Source organism: Nicrophorus vespilloides, unplaced genomic scaffold (assembly GCF_001412225.1).
Source record: "Nicrophorus vespilloides isolate i.1.1-1 unplaced genomic scaffold, Nicve_v1.0, whole genome shotgun sequence".
Taxonomy (NCBI): Eukaryota; Metazoa; Arthropoda; class Insecta; order Coleoptera; family Silphidae; genus Nicrophorus; species Nicrophorus vespilloides.
Window position 1 is genome coordinate 399718 of NW_017096512.1, and position 13036 is coordinate 412753.

Sequence of the window (13036 nt, forward strand, 5' to 3'; positions counted from 1 at the left end):
ATCCCATACTACATATTAAATTCTTGTCTTTCCAGGATAATAAAGTGATGGGAAAATGCGGAGGATACTGCGGCCATTGCGCCCCTCGTCCTGACATTGGTCTCAAAATCGAAGTTACATAATAAAATAATTGCTCTCTAATAATGCGACATTGATATATTCATCGTTAGTTTTTAAGAAAATATATAATGTAAGCATGACAGAAAAAAAATGCACTCGCAAAGTCAAAAATGTCAGTATTTATTGTGTTCTTATTATTTTTGTAAATTAGAATTTAGAACTTTCGAATCGAAACAAAAAAGTAGTATATATATAATGCGCGCAAATAACATATGTAAATAACTCCATCCGCAAGACACTATTATTAATTCGAATAATTTATTAGAAGACATCTATTATTTACATTTAATTTGTTTTGGCATCGTTTTAGATGTCAATCCATGACATATTCTTATTTATTTATTTAATATATGTTTTAAATACTTATTGATTTATTTATTTATTTATTACTCCTGTTTCATATAATGAAGCTGCTACGAATATACGTAATCTAAATCTTGAAGATTCGGCGATAAAACAGGACTGCATTCCGCCATGCATTTTATGTAGGTGCTGTGCTTACAAAAACTAGTTTTGCTTGTTTTTCGCAGTTCAATGAATCGTAACAATCGACATGCAAAGTACGTTGTGAATAGTAGCTCTCTTCCATTTCATCTAAAATCGGATACTCGTTAAGTCCTGCGTACGTGTATTCTTTATAATCAACTACGTTTACAAGTACTTGCATAGCAAATAATATAATTGATAATGCTGCATTCGTAGCAAGAAACCATAGTAGCAAAATAAGCTATAATCATCGAAAATTGGAGAAAATCAGTCAAGCAGAATACAAAAAAAATACAGGTATTTCTAAATGAGTAAAAGTTTGTTGTGTTCTAAAATTATAGAAACTATGGTAATTAAAAAAAATCAGAAATGAAAGTATGAATCGAACAGAAATGTCCAAATTTAAACATGGAATTGTTTCTGTTCGTGATCTTGCTAAAATCTTCGCTGTCCATCGTATTGAATGATTATTGCAAACCCAAAGAAACGAATACGCCGTGCATGTTCAGATGTAAATTCGGTGAACAGTGTGGAATTAAACCGACTTTCAACGTGCTCACAATGGAAGAGCGAGAATGTATTCTGGATGAGCACAATCTGTACAGGGATAAGATGGCACGCGGCGAATTCTCCAATCATTTCCTCCCCAAAACGAGCAACATGCATGTCTTGAGTTACGATAAAGAGGCCGAATTCATAGCTGGCTGTTACATAAAGCAATGCATCTGGGGTCACGATAAGACTCGACTGACGGTGAAGGGTAGAAACCTAGGACAAAACTTGTACAGTTACTCGGTTTCGGTGGAGAGGAACACACTGAACTGCAAATTGCTGAGGACTTCGCTCGACGGGTGGGTGAACAATGAACTTAAGTTCCTAAACGAGAGTAACGCTGCTTCGTGGGGTGAAAGATACACCTTCTTGTACGAAGCTGGTCATCTTACGCAGGTCCTGTGGAGCAACACTAAGTACGTGGGCTGCGCAATGCTTCATTCCAGAAGAAACGGCAAAGCATTTCACGTGTACGATGTGTTCTGCGACTATCTCCCACCGGGAAATTATCGAAATAAAGCCATGTACAAGAAGGGAGAACCGGCCACCGACTGCGCCCCGCTTAAAGCGAACGACAGATATAAGCATCTGTGCGGTCCTATAAGACCCATAAGCGAAGACACATACATACCTCCAACGGACGCTCCCGGAGATATGCAATTTAGTGAAGATAATGTTAACAGTTTTAAGTGCACCCCATTCCTTATTTTCACCATAATTATTAATATTTTGTTCATATTATAATTAAACACACTGATGTACAAAGTATATTATTAATTTGATTTTACAGATTTTATATTGATTAAATCGCAATTTTGACGTGAGTTGCCGCTTGTAAATGCCAAAAAATAGAATAATGATATTAATCCTTGTTGCGATATATTTGCAATTTGCACAGGGTATTGTTCTTGAAGATTATTGTAAGAAAGATATGCAAAACACTCCATGTTTATATCGATGCGAATTGAACGTGAAATGTGGACTGCAGGAAGGTGACTATAAAGTGCTAACGAATGCTCAACGAGAATGCATACTGGAAGATCACAACAACTACAGAGACGAGATGGCCGGAGGGGCTTACGTGAAGAATCACATTCCTAAGATATCCAATATGAACGTGCTCAGCTACGACAAAGAGTGCGAATTTGTTACCGGGTGTTACATAAAGCAGTGCATTTGGGCACACGACAAGGTGAGGCGCGGCCTCAACGGCAAACAGATGGGTCAAAACTTGTACTCGATGACTGCGACGAAGACTATGACCATGGACTGCAAGTTTCTCAGGAATGCGCTGAACGGCTGGGTAGATTCCGAGTTGAAATACTTGGACGCAAATGTAACGAAGGACTGGGGAACGTCCTACCAGGGATTCAAACCTGCCGGACACCTGACGCAAGTGATGTGGGCGAAAGTTAAATACGTCGGATGCGCGATGTTTCGCTCCAAGAGGAAAGGCAAGAAGTACAACGTGTACGATATTTTCTGCAACTACAGTCCGGCCGGCAACGTGCTCAAAATTCCCGTCTATAAAGCTGGCCCACCGGCGACGGAGTGCCGCGACGGTCAATCGGTCAACGAGTATTACACGAACCTCTGCGGTGTGATCAGACCTATGAGTCAAGACCTGTATGTAGCACCAGATGATGCACCTGATATGTGGGACGAATCCAGTTCCTGTGTCATCAATATTTCGCTCGCACCAGAGTTGATCATTATCCTAATCAGCTCCATAGTGAATCTAAATTGTATATGAATAAAACTTAAATATTTCATCATAATAATAACATAGTTTTGGCAACAACGAGATTTATTTAACAATTTGAGATAACGACAGTTTACGGACTCAGTTTTCTGAACGTGTTGTCAAGAACGGTGTCCACCATATGATCAATTGGCTTGATGATAATCGGGATAGTCGCTAGACCGATAGCCGTGACCGCCCACTTCTTTGGCATCTTACCTAAATTCTTATTGTTTTTCAACAAGTATGCGGAGGCGGCACAAACACGATTTATCGTTAAACCGGGTATTGCGACTGAAGCCAGCATCTGCCACAGTAGAGTATCTGCGGCGGTGTAGACCACCTTCTTCGTGGCAGCACCTCCATCGTGGCATTTAGAACTTTTGTCGTAGGTATCGGCGAGAACATATAAAGTCGCTACTCCGTAGGTGGCGGCAACCCATTTACCACCAATTATTTTACGAAAAGCTTCTCCCACTTCATTCGCATAACCTAAAACGGTCAAAATTAGTCTTGTACTAAATGGAATAAGCGTCAACTTACCTAAATACCTGACCGGCGTGTCTCTGTATAAATCTTTCGTCGGGGTTTCCATACTAACAGTTTCTTTTTCGTACATTTTAAACACGTTTACTTCTATAGTTTTACTAGCAGGATATCATTAAGGCACACTGCAACCCGCTCTACTTCGTTATATTATGTAATCAGCTAAATTGATATCATGATTAATGTTTGTTTCAATAATTTAATATATAGAAGTTTATCCTCTATACTATAAATTCAAACGTACACATATAAAGTAGACCAGTATTAAGTAATTTTTCTGTTTAAAATTACTGGACAATTTTCAATGAAAATGATAGCGAATTTTGAATTGAATTAATGTTGTTAGCTTACAATAAAAAAATATAATATTTATTAGAATAAGAGAACATAAATAAATGTGTTTTAAAAACCATCCATTTCGATAATTTTAAAAGCTAATGTACAATCAACGATCCAATCTGCAGGTACGTGTCGCAACTCGCTCATCCTATATAGAAGAAGCGGAGCATTCCTCGCATCATAAACAATATAATTGAGACAACTTTTCAATTTCTTCGATCCTTTGGCGTGGTAAGGATACTGAACGTCCGCCGAATCCACTGTTCGTTCTGCAGGCGGTCTCACCAAAAGTTTTCCACCGCCGGCCTCGATCATCTCGCAAATCTGACACCTATTCAAAACGAAATTGTGCCGCGAAACTTTCTTCAAACTGTTGATCACGTGGAACTTCATTCCGTCGAACAATCTCGGCTTGCGATACAGCTTATTCATGATGCAATCCTTGAGCGGTGCCGATAATTCCTCGGGGAAATTCAAATTCAAGGGAAAATCAGGGGAAAAGAGAGACTCGACGTTTCGCTCGTTCACCAACGGAATTCCATTCAAAATAGCCATAAGGCTGGTGTGCTTTTGCAGATTGTCAGCTTTACCGTAAATAATAACATCAGTTTTCTTAACGTTAAATTTACCGCTGCATACTATAGTTCGGTTGGTCAATACTTTTTTAGTGTCATCGCTAACGCCTAGTATCAAAGCTTCTTTGATCTGGGCCACGAAGAGTTGTTCTTTAGTTGGTTGTACTTCAAGACCATTCGACCTTAAATCATTCCAATTATTATTAACATTCGATTTAATAATCAGACAACTCACATCGCAATGTTCCCCGAGAAGTCGATTGATTTGGGATCCGCTCCAAACTCCAGCAAAATATCAACAATTTTCTCGAACTGCAGTTCTCGGGCTTGATGCAACGGTGTAATGTAATTCTCGCCCGGCGCATTCACCAAAGCTCCTGCATTCAGCAGTTCCCTCACGCAGTCGAAAGCATTGCTCTGTACACCCTCGTGCTGAAATTAAATCAATTTCATACCTGATGGTAACAATTATATCATAATTTACCAATGGAGTCCAGTTGGCCCAATCGACTGCGTTAACATCGCATCCGGACTCGATGAGTTGCTTAACTTTGTCCAACTTTCCCTGTTTGCATGCTACGTGCAGACCAGATTCGCCTTTGCTATTTCGCTTCATCGCTGTCTTTATGATATGTACCTGCTGCGGATTTTGCGTCGCAGGAATAACAATGTCTGAGTCGGTTCCGTTGATTTTCGGTATGTTATTGATGAGGAAACTTTTGTCCGCGTATTTATTTTCCATTTCCTTTATCCAATTTACTATCTTTGCAGTGAAATTGCATGGACCTTGGATACCTTTGCCGACGCCGCATATCGCACATTTTGATGAAGCGCAGGCAGCGCACACCAAATGTCCGCACACCTTCATTTTCACAGGATCATTGTATACTTTTCCGCTAAATTATTGAAATAAAATTTTACAGTTCAAAATAAAAGTGATTTCTACAAGAAGATTTGTAAATGTAAATATACCATTTTCTGCAGGAATGTTCTGATATTAGGAGAGCCATCTCCGAGGTCATGTCAAAGTTTATGGTGGATGCCATTTCCTATAAAGAATTTAAGAACTTGTTGTTATATTTATAGCGGAAAACCGGATACATATTATAGGTGCACATTTTAAAAGTTTTATTATTTAAGGATTGTAGACTGTATACACGCAACAATTCATTAATTAACAGAAAACAGTAAAATTTTGTAAAATGTCGTGGAAAGATCTAAGTTCAATGACCCGTTGTTCCTCTTCTATTTCGTTCATATTTTTTTTGTCAATAGTTAAAGGTTGTTGCAGTAAATGTTGCTATTGTTCTTAATTATAAAGACATTTATCTATCCTACATTGCAGATGAAAACTTTTGGAATCTAATCTTCAACGTTAAATATAGAAAAAATGTAATACAGAAATCCACTCACCAATGTTAACCTTGACGATTGCTTACTAATAAGAACATCATCATACAATCGAACTATGAGAAAATGACAAACGAAATATACTAAGATCGACTAAATACAAATATTTTATAAATTTATTTGTTTCAGTTTTCAAATATATTTAAAAACTAGATTTTCTTTGTAATAAATTAATTGTAACGATTTATTAAAACTTAATTATTTTTTATAATCAGTGTAACTGATGTAATAAATCAAATATTTGCATTATTTTGAGCATCAATTAGGTTGACAACCTCTGCTGTAATAGAAGATGAAGTATATAGATCAGTGATTCTCAAACTTTTTGAGACTTTTAGGAATAAAAAGTTTTTGCGACCCCCTTCTGGACATACAAAGTTTCTGCGACCCCCCGAAAGATAAGTACATGTAGAAAACAACCAAGATTGATATGTCATTCATTTTTTGCGACCCCCTAAATATTTTACACGAGCCACACTTTGAGAATCACTGATATAGATGATATAAATCGGTGGCAATCACAAGCCCGACAACCGAAATCCCGACGTTCGAAATCCCGACTATATCGAAATCCCGACAGTGTCTTTTATTATTATAAATTTCTACAATAACATTTTTATGGTAGTCGGGATTTTTATGGTCGTCAGGATTTTGACATAGTCGGAATTTTGATTGTCGGTATTGTGGTAGTCGGGATTATAACATAGTCGGGATTTCACGCGTCGGGACTTTAATAGTCGGGATTTCAATAGACGGTCTTTTGGTTGTCGGGCTTGCGACATAGATATATTTGTATCATGAAGTTTATTCATTGCCGAATGTTTCAATTTCAAAATGCTTTGTTTAAGTTATGCTCGTTAATTAGTTTATTCTTAAGTTTTTTTAAAATTAATTTATTTATGCAACAAATCTTTCAAGTAACGCTAATTAAGTGAGTTTAATTGAGTTTTTGTATTATTTAATATATAAACTTGTACTGTTTAATGTTTATGAATTGCAATATTAATAATTTTTAATAACATGTTTTGGCGCCAAACAATATATTTGAGAATGTAACCTATAATGTGTAAAACGATCAAATAAAGCTAATATTTTAAGCTATCATATCATGTATTACTTACTTAATTGTTAAGATCACTAAATCGATAATTAAGTATGTATTACATAAATATTTTATTGCACATGACACTTTCAAAACTCTCAAACATACACAGGGAAACACAGGGTGCGAAAAACATGCAATGTTGCCTTTTGCATATATTTATTATAACATTGGAGAAAGTATTATAATATATGTTTATTGATTAACATCGAATAATTCAGTTAATGTAATGGCAAATAATTGGATTTGTGAAAGTTTAAAATTGCAAAATAAGTATACGTAATTTAATTGCAAAAAGATGATTTATTTGGCAACGTGTCCGTAAGGAAAAGAAACAGCTGTTATTAAAACATGGCCGAATTATCTTGCCCTTATTACAAATATTTATTACAAAAACAATATAAAAAGGTATTAAAAAAACATTAAACGAAGGCGGAGATTCCGAAAAGCGGTTCTAAACATGCTCCCTGCCTGTTGGAAATTCATGTGGAGGTGAGTGAAGCGTTCTTCGATTGGAAAGGGGGCCGAAACAACAGAAGCAACAACAACAAAAAAAAAAAACAAATAAATATGGAAAAGGCAAAACAAAGAAGTGTTGAAGAAGTGGAAGGGTCGTGCGGTAGTGGTAGCAGCAGTCAACAGCAAAGTAGTAGTGATCGCAATTTCCCTACACTTAATTTAGACCCAACAAATACGCAACCTGTTCTGGTTATCCAGTCACCAAAGACCCCAACACTCTCCAGGAAGCTGAAAGCCATAAGCCTTGACTCTGACCCAAAACCACAGACAGATATATCGCGAGATGTATATTCCATGCCAAACACGCCCAAGAAACAGAACAAGAAGTACCTCACAGATTTCGATAGCAAAACCCTAGCACCAACTTCAAATTTAAAGCGGTTCTCTTCAAATGTCAGTATCTCAGGTTCGCAAACATTGAAGACTCTGCCGGAAATAATGACACTGCAAGATTTTTCTGAGCCAAGGATTGAGCCTGTCAGAATTAAAGCTAAGGGGCTGCTCGAACGCAGAGGTTCCAATGCCAGCCTCACCATTGACCTCAGCAGCAGCAATGAAAAACCACCACCAATCTCAAAGTTGAACACTGCTAAAAGTATTTCCAATCTAAATTTGACTAGTTTTGGGGGCAACTGTGACTGTCCATCAAATAAGAAGTTCAAGAATGTAAAAGAATTTGATCGAAGAAAGTCTCAGATACATTTAGAGACTTGTGGCAATTGCACTATCTATGAATCAGTTCCCAGTAAGGCAAACAACTGCAAGGGAAAGCTTAAGCTCTGCAATTGCATTTGCAATCTGAAATGTGAACGGAAATCATTGTCCAATGAGAATCTGTATGTACCACCTTGCAATTATTGCCAGCATCAAACTGGAGCTTTGGGCAGCAATCAAAGTAAAATCTGCAAAGGGAACAGGACAGCTCGATACCCACATCAGGCAGATTTGGAGGCATCGCAATTACTCTCTGATGATTTTAAATTGCATCTGCAGAATGTGCAGTATCTGCAGACTGCTGGAAGTGTTTTAACCATTAATGAATTGAAATTGTTTTGTGAGGTAAATCTTTTATGATTGCAATACATTCTGGTTTTCTCATTTTAAATTTTACAGGCCCAACGTGTGCCTAGTTTACATCAGGAGTTCTGGGAGGTTCCATTGAATCTTCAAGAAAAGTGTATTGTATCTGGCAGTCAAAGCAGAAATCGCTATAAGGGAGTTTTACCCAATGAACACAGCAGAGTGCATCTGAGTGAAGTTCAACCCTACATACATGCCAACTATATTAAGGTATGATGAAAAACAATTCATTAATCTATATAAAGGCTCAACAAAAAATGGAAATGGGTGCATTTGTAATGTACAAAATAATTCATGTACAGATGTTGCAACCATTTGTTCTTGATTATTAAATTTCAAGATGTAGACAATACAGTATAAATAGTCTAGCAAATCATTCAATCACTCTATTTGCACAATATTTATATAATAATATATTCTATAGGGTCCTGATTACACTGAATCCTCATACATAGCAACCCAAGGACCTATGGCTCACACATGTGAAGACTTTTGGGAGATGATTTGGTTAACAAAAGTAAGAGCCTCTAATAAACACTTAAAAATGGAAAAAAAAATCTATTAAAAATCTATTGTTGCAGAGCAATTGCATAGTTATGTTGACGCAACTGATAGAGAAGGGACGTAACAAATGCGAGCTGTACTTCCCGTTGGGCAAATCGTCTAAGAATGATACTGAAAAGTCTTTCTACTTTTTGAAATCGATCAAGTCTCAGGACAAATTCACTTTTGATGCGAGGAGGGTTTACGAAGAGGAGATCATAAAGATCGAGGAGGTAAACGAGATCACCTTCGGCCAGTACAAGATCAAATACCTTTCGAAGGAGGACCTGGGCGATTGCGTGCTACGACATTTCGCGCTGGAAAAGGGGAAGCACGGCAGGAAAATAACACATTTCTGGTATCCGAATTGGCAAGACCACAAGATGGCGGATTCCGAGGAAGTACTTCAGTTGGCCCTGCGCGTTATCAAGTTTATAGACAATAATAAAAACATAAAGAGGATACGGAAGGACGAGAAGAATCCGCTGGTGGTGCATTGCAGCGCGGGCATAGGAAGGACAGGTTGCTTCCTGGCAATATTGAACGGCATCCAGCAACTTAGAAGCAATTTCAACGTCGACGTCTTGGCAATCCTTTGTTCGTTGCGTCTGCATCGCGGAGGAATGGTGCAGACTGCGGAACAGTACGAGCTCATCCACAAGGTTCTCCGCCTCTACACAGAGCATTTCTTACAGCAATGAGCAGTAGAAGTAGTTTAGTAACTAACTACTACCTACTGGGTGCTCAATTTCAGTTTTTACGTCGTCCTCGTTAAATTAATTCAAATATATAAATTGTGATAATATTTTGTTCTGTAGTAGCGTGCGCGCGAAACTTCCAAAGAATTTTATTATTATTATTATTATTATTTTTAGCAATTATTTTGTGCGCCATTTTTAAGTACAAATTAAACGTAAAATAAATGTTATTTGTTTTGTTTCTTATTATCATTTTTTTCTTTTCTTTTCGTTTTATTCTTTTTTTTCTGTTTTTATTTATTCACGGTATTAGGAAATGTAGCATATTTATTATAGAGTAGGCATCGTTGTTGCGTAAGACATAATTGTTGTTCAACTTTTCGGACATTCTTCTTTTGTTTTTCATTCAAACGATCGTCTAATTTTTCAATGTCAATGTGTAAAGCTCTGTGTGTAACTCGATTACTCTGATTGGAATTCGAGTCTATTTTTTTTTTGTTGGGAATGAAATAAAAAAAATCAATAAACAATATCGCACAACAACCTATATAAATAATGATGAATAAAATAAATAAAGAATATATAAATAAATCTAAATATATGTATGTACAAGGAACACCAAATGAAGACTTTATACCTAAATAATAATGAAAGTTGACGAGAGAAAATATTTGTATGTGCTAATATGCATGTATATTATAATGTATTAATGAATGTGTTACCAAAAGAAAATTAGTAATCAAAATAAAACTAATCAGTATTTAAAAGTTTTTTGCAGTACCTTTTATGTTCAATATTTATTTTCATAGATCTCAGATGTCCACATTGAAATTAGATATAAACTATTGCAATAAGTCCAATCAACTTGAAAGCGATTGATCAACATGCATTTATCATAAGTTTATTTAGATTAATTTAGCAAATAAATGGAATGTGTATCAAAATAAAGTGTAATGAAAATTCTGTGCGGGTTCGTTCATTCAATCGAATACTTCCAATGGTGGACAGCTGTAGTGGCGAATGTTCCTAGGCATGACCATTCCGTGTTGCTTAGCAGCGCAAGCCTTCATATACTCGATGACGGCATTAAACAATTCGATGGGCACAAATCCGCCGATGCCGGGAATGATCTCGATGAAAATTTCTTCTTCCTCGAACTAAAGCAAAACAAGAAATTAGAAATCAATAAATTCGAATCTTTTACGATCTTACCTTCGATGCGGACATTTTCGTAACCTCTTCTTCGCCAGCCTCTTCCTCCTCGCCTTCTTCAGTTGTTATAGTAAACATGTCCGTTTTTTCCTCTTCCAAATCTTCGCCGCATATAGACTCGTCGATCTTGTGCAACGCTATCACATGCTCACTTCCGAATTCACCGGCAATTTCCTCCTGCTTCTTCTCCGGCGTTTCCTCCTCCTCCGCCTCCTCTTCTTCCTGTTGATCGACGACTGCATGAGAATCATCAGATTGCACATCATGCTCGGAAAACCTTTCGGACGTTTGCGACTTCAGATCATCATCAATCTGACCCTCCTCGTCCATAACCGTCTCCTGGTCAGGTTCGAAATTATCCTCTCCAGGCATCAGCGGGAGCGTCTCGTCTGACAGAGTTTCTACATCGACTTTTTCATCGACTTGTTCGGTTTTCTCCTCAGGATGTGACAAATATTTATCTATTATATCCGTCCTTTCCTTGTCGGATATAATTGTTGATTTGCTGTAACAAAAGTCTTTACTTAACTTATTTTCATTATGATTTCATCGATTGAACCTTTCCGTTTCCTCTTCCCCCCTTTCCTCCTCTTCCGCTTGCATTTCTAAAGCTGCCGCCGCGTTCGCAGCTTCAATTTCCAATAAATCAGGACACGATATGGCATCTTTAGGACCATCCGAAAGTTTCTCCTCCTCCTCAGCTATTTCCTCCACGATACTTATTTCCCTGAAACACTTAAAAGTCAAATAAACCTGCACAAAGTCTCTATATAAAATTACTTCTCTGGCGTTTTCGGAGTCGGCGGTTTGTACACCTCTTGTTGTTTCTCCAACTTTTCATATAGATTGAGCAGGTCATCGGTGAAGTAATGATTTATGATGGTCTGCTCGTGCGAGGCGTCAAGTGAGGCCAAAAACGTATAGATATCGATGAAAGTTTCTACTTTGATCATAGCAGAACCTCCTTCCGGTTCTTCCGTTAAGACTTCGCAGACCATGATCATAGTTTCTGTTAAATTCTTAAAAGATATTACAGTATTATATATATAAGTCATAATGTGCGGACAAAATTATAACGCACTTCGCATATGAATCCTAAACACAGGCCAATGAATTGCAAGAAGGGAATCGCATGCGGATCTGTGAAACCTCCCAAGCATAGAATCTTAATTAGAGTGCCGTGGTTAAGGCAAGCTCCGATCCATCTGTCCCACAAGACCTTGAAATCGACGTAGGCGCTGTTTTGAAATTGGTAAAGGAGCGCTCGCAGCCAGCCCGGAGTGATTCCGTCGTAATCTTTGGGTATTGGATACTCGAGGCGCGGTTTCACTGGGGGAGGAAGATTCAACGAGAGACAGCGGAAATATGCAGTCGACCATCTTATGCAATTAAGAAGACAAAGTGCGATGAGCGAAATGCTTTGCGAAAAAGAAATATGTCGATAACAGTTTACCTGAGTAAATCTGAAGGTTGCGAGCGTATTGCTGCCTTTGCATACTGTCTAAGGAGATACGGAAAAGTTGGATTGACGACGATCTGCTGCGAGCAGTACATTTCATCTGGTAACTCAGGCATTTTGTAGTTTGTAGTTTGGAACTGACCATATTTCACATTACGTTCTACGTCAATTGACGGACATTTGTTGGTATTGTTTGTTTGGGGTTGCTGAGCAACGGTCATCTAACATTACCTTGAACCCATGGAGGCAATTAAACACAATCATCTGCTATTAATACAATTCTTATGAAAACAGCAAAGTTCTACATAAAAGAATAAATTTAAAATAAAAACAATAATAAATCATATTGATGTTAAAAATACATATAAAACTTGTGATGACAATGAGTTTTGGGAGCGTTAATAAACGTTATTTTAATTTTTGATTGCTTATTAAGCGAAAACGGTAACAGACCCAAATCTGATAAAGACTCCAATTAGATCCTGAATATTATAGTTTAATTTAATTATTTAAACTTGTATTTGCCATACGTGGTTGTTCAGATATTTGTTAAAATGTGAAGACACTGAATTTTGGAAATGTTGAAAAACCAATTTTGTTTGAACGCTTATTACAAGAAAACGATAACAGACACAAATCTGATAAAGACTTCAA

At 37.3% G+C, this 13036-nt stretch overlaps 7 protein-coding genes across 9 annotated transcripts in view; 4 read left to right on the top strand and 3 right to left on the bottom strand.

Annotated features, from left to right (window-relative positions):
• The window catches only part of LOC108557283 (A disintegrin and metalloproteinase with thrombospondin motifs 20), a 53814-nt gene extending 53422 nt beyond the window's left edge, over positions 1-392 (top strand). For all 3 annotated transcript variants that reach the window (XM_017913732.1, XM_017913733.1, XM_017913734.1), the window contains one exon: positions 36-392. In XM_017913732.1, the coding sequence (XP_017769221.1) occupies positions 36-122 (87 nt within the window). In that variant the 3' untranslated portion in view covers positions 123-392. The remainder of the gene's footprint in view (positions 1-35) is intronic.
• Positions 393-1167: 775 nt separating this feature from the next.
• LOC108557246 (venom allergen 5-like) lies at positions 1168-1902 on the top strand. The gene has a single exon (XM_017913687.1). It carries the CDS (start codon positions 1168-1170, stop codon positions 1900-1902), a length of 735 nt encoding a protein of 244 aa, XP_017769176.1.
• A 112-nt stretch (positions 1903-2014) lies between these two features.
• On the top strand, positions 2015-2911 carry LOC108557247 (venom allergen 5-like). The gene has a single exon (XM_017913688.1). The coding sequence runs from the start codon at positions 2015-2017 to the stop codon at positions 2909-2911; it is 897 nt and encodes a 298-aa protein (XP_017769177.1).
• A 44-nt stretch (positions 2912-2955) lies between these two features.
• On the bottom strand, positions 2956-3659 carry LOC108557267 (mitochondrial fission process protein 1). The gene is made up of 2 exons (XM_017913708.1): positions 3443-3659; positions 2956-3391 (listed from the first exon to the last, which is right to left on the bottom strand). The coding sequence occupies exons 1-2, from the start codon at positions 3516-3518 to the stop codon at positions 2994-2996; spliced, it is 474 nt and encodes a 157-aa protein (XP_017769197.1). The 5' UTR covers positions 3519-3659; the 3' UTR covers positions 2956-2993.
• A 188-nt stretch (positions 3660-3847) lies between these two features.
• On the bottom strand, positions 3848-6963 carry LOC108557248 (BRCA1-associated RING domain protein 1-like). The gene is made up of 5 exons (XM_017913689.1): positions 6891-6963; positions 5332-5408; positions 4844-5255; positions 4595-4791; positions 3848-4541 (listed from the first exon to the last, which is right to left on the bottom strand). The coding sequence occupies exons 2-5, from the start codon at positions 5403-5405 to the stop codon at positions 3848-3850; spliced, it is 1377 nt and encodes a 458-aa protein (XP_017769178.1). The 5' UTR covers positions 5406-5408; positions 6891-6963.
• Positions 6964-7191: 228 nt separating this feature from the next.
• LOC108557297 lies at positions 7192-9901 on the top strand. Its single transcript, XM_017913751.1, has 4 exons — positions 7192-8449; positions 8504-8680; positions 8895-8987; positions 9052-9901. Exons 1-4 carry the CDS (start codon positions 7442-7444, stop codon positions 9712-9714), a joined length of 1941 nt encoding a protein of 646 aa, XP_017769240.1. The 5' UTR covers positions 7192-7441; the 3' UTR covers positions 9715-9901.
• A 634-nt stretch (positions 9902-10535) lies between these two features.
• LOC108557270 (cyclin-dependent kinase 11A-like) lies at positions 10536-12534 on the bottom strand. Its single transcript, XM_017913711.1, has 6 exons — positions 12377-12534; positions 12005-12302; positions 11704-11942; positions 11483-11650; positions 10924-11428; positions 10536-10868 (listed from the first exon to the last, which is right to left on the bottom strand). The coding sequence occupies exons 1-6, from the start codon at positions 12496-12498 to the stop codon at positions 10692-10694; spliced, it is 1509 nt and encodes a 502-aa protein (XP_017769200.1). The 5' UTR covers positions 12499-12534; the 3' UTR covers positions 10536-10691.
• Between the last annotated feature and the right edge of the window lie 502 nt (positions 12535-13036).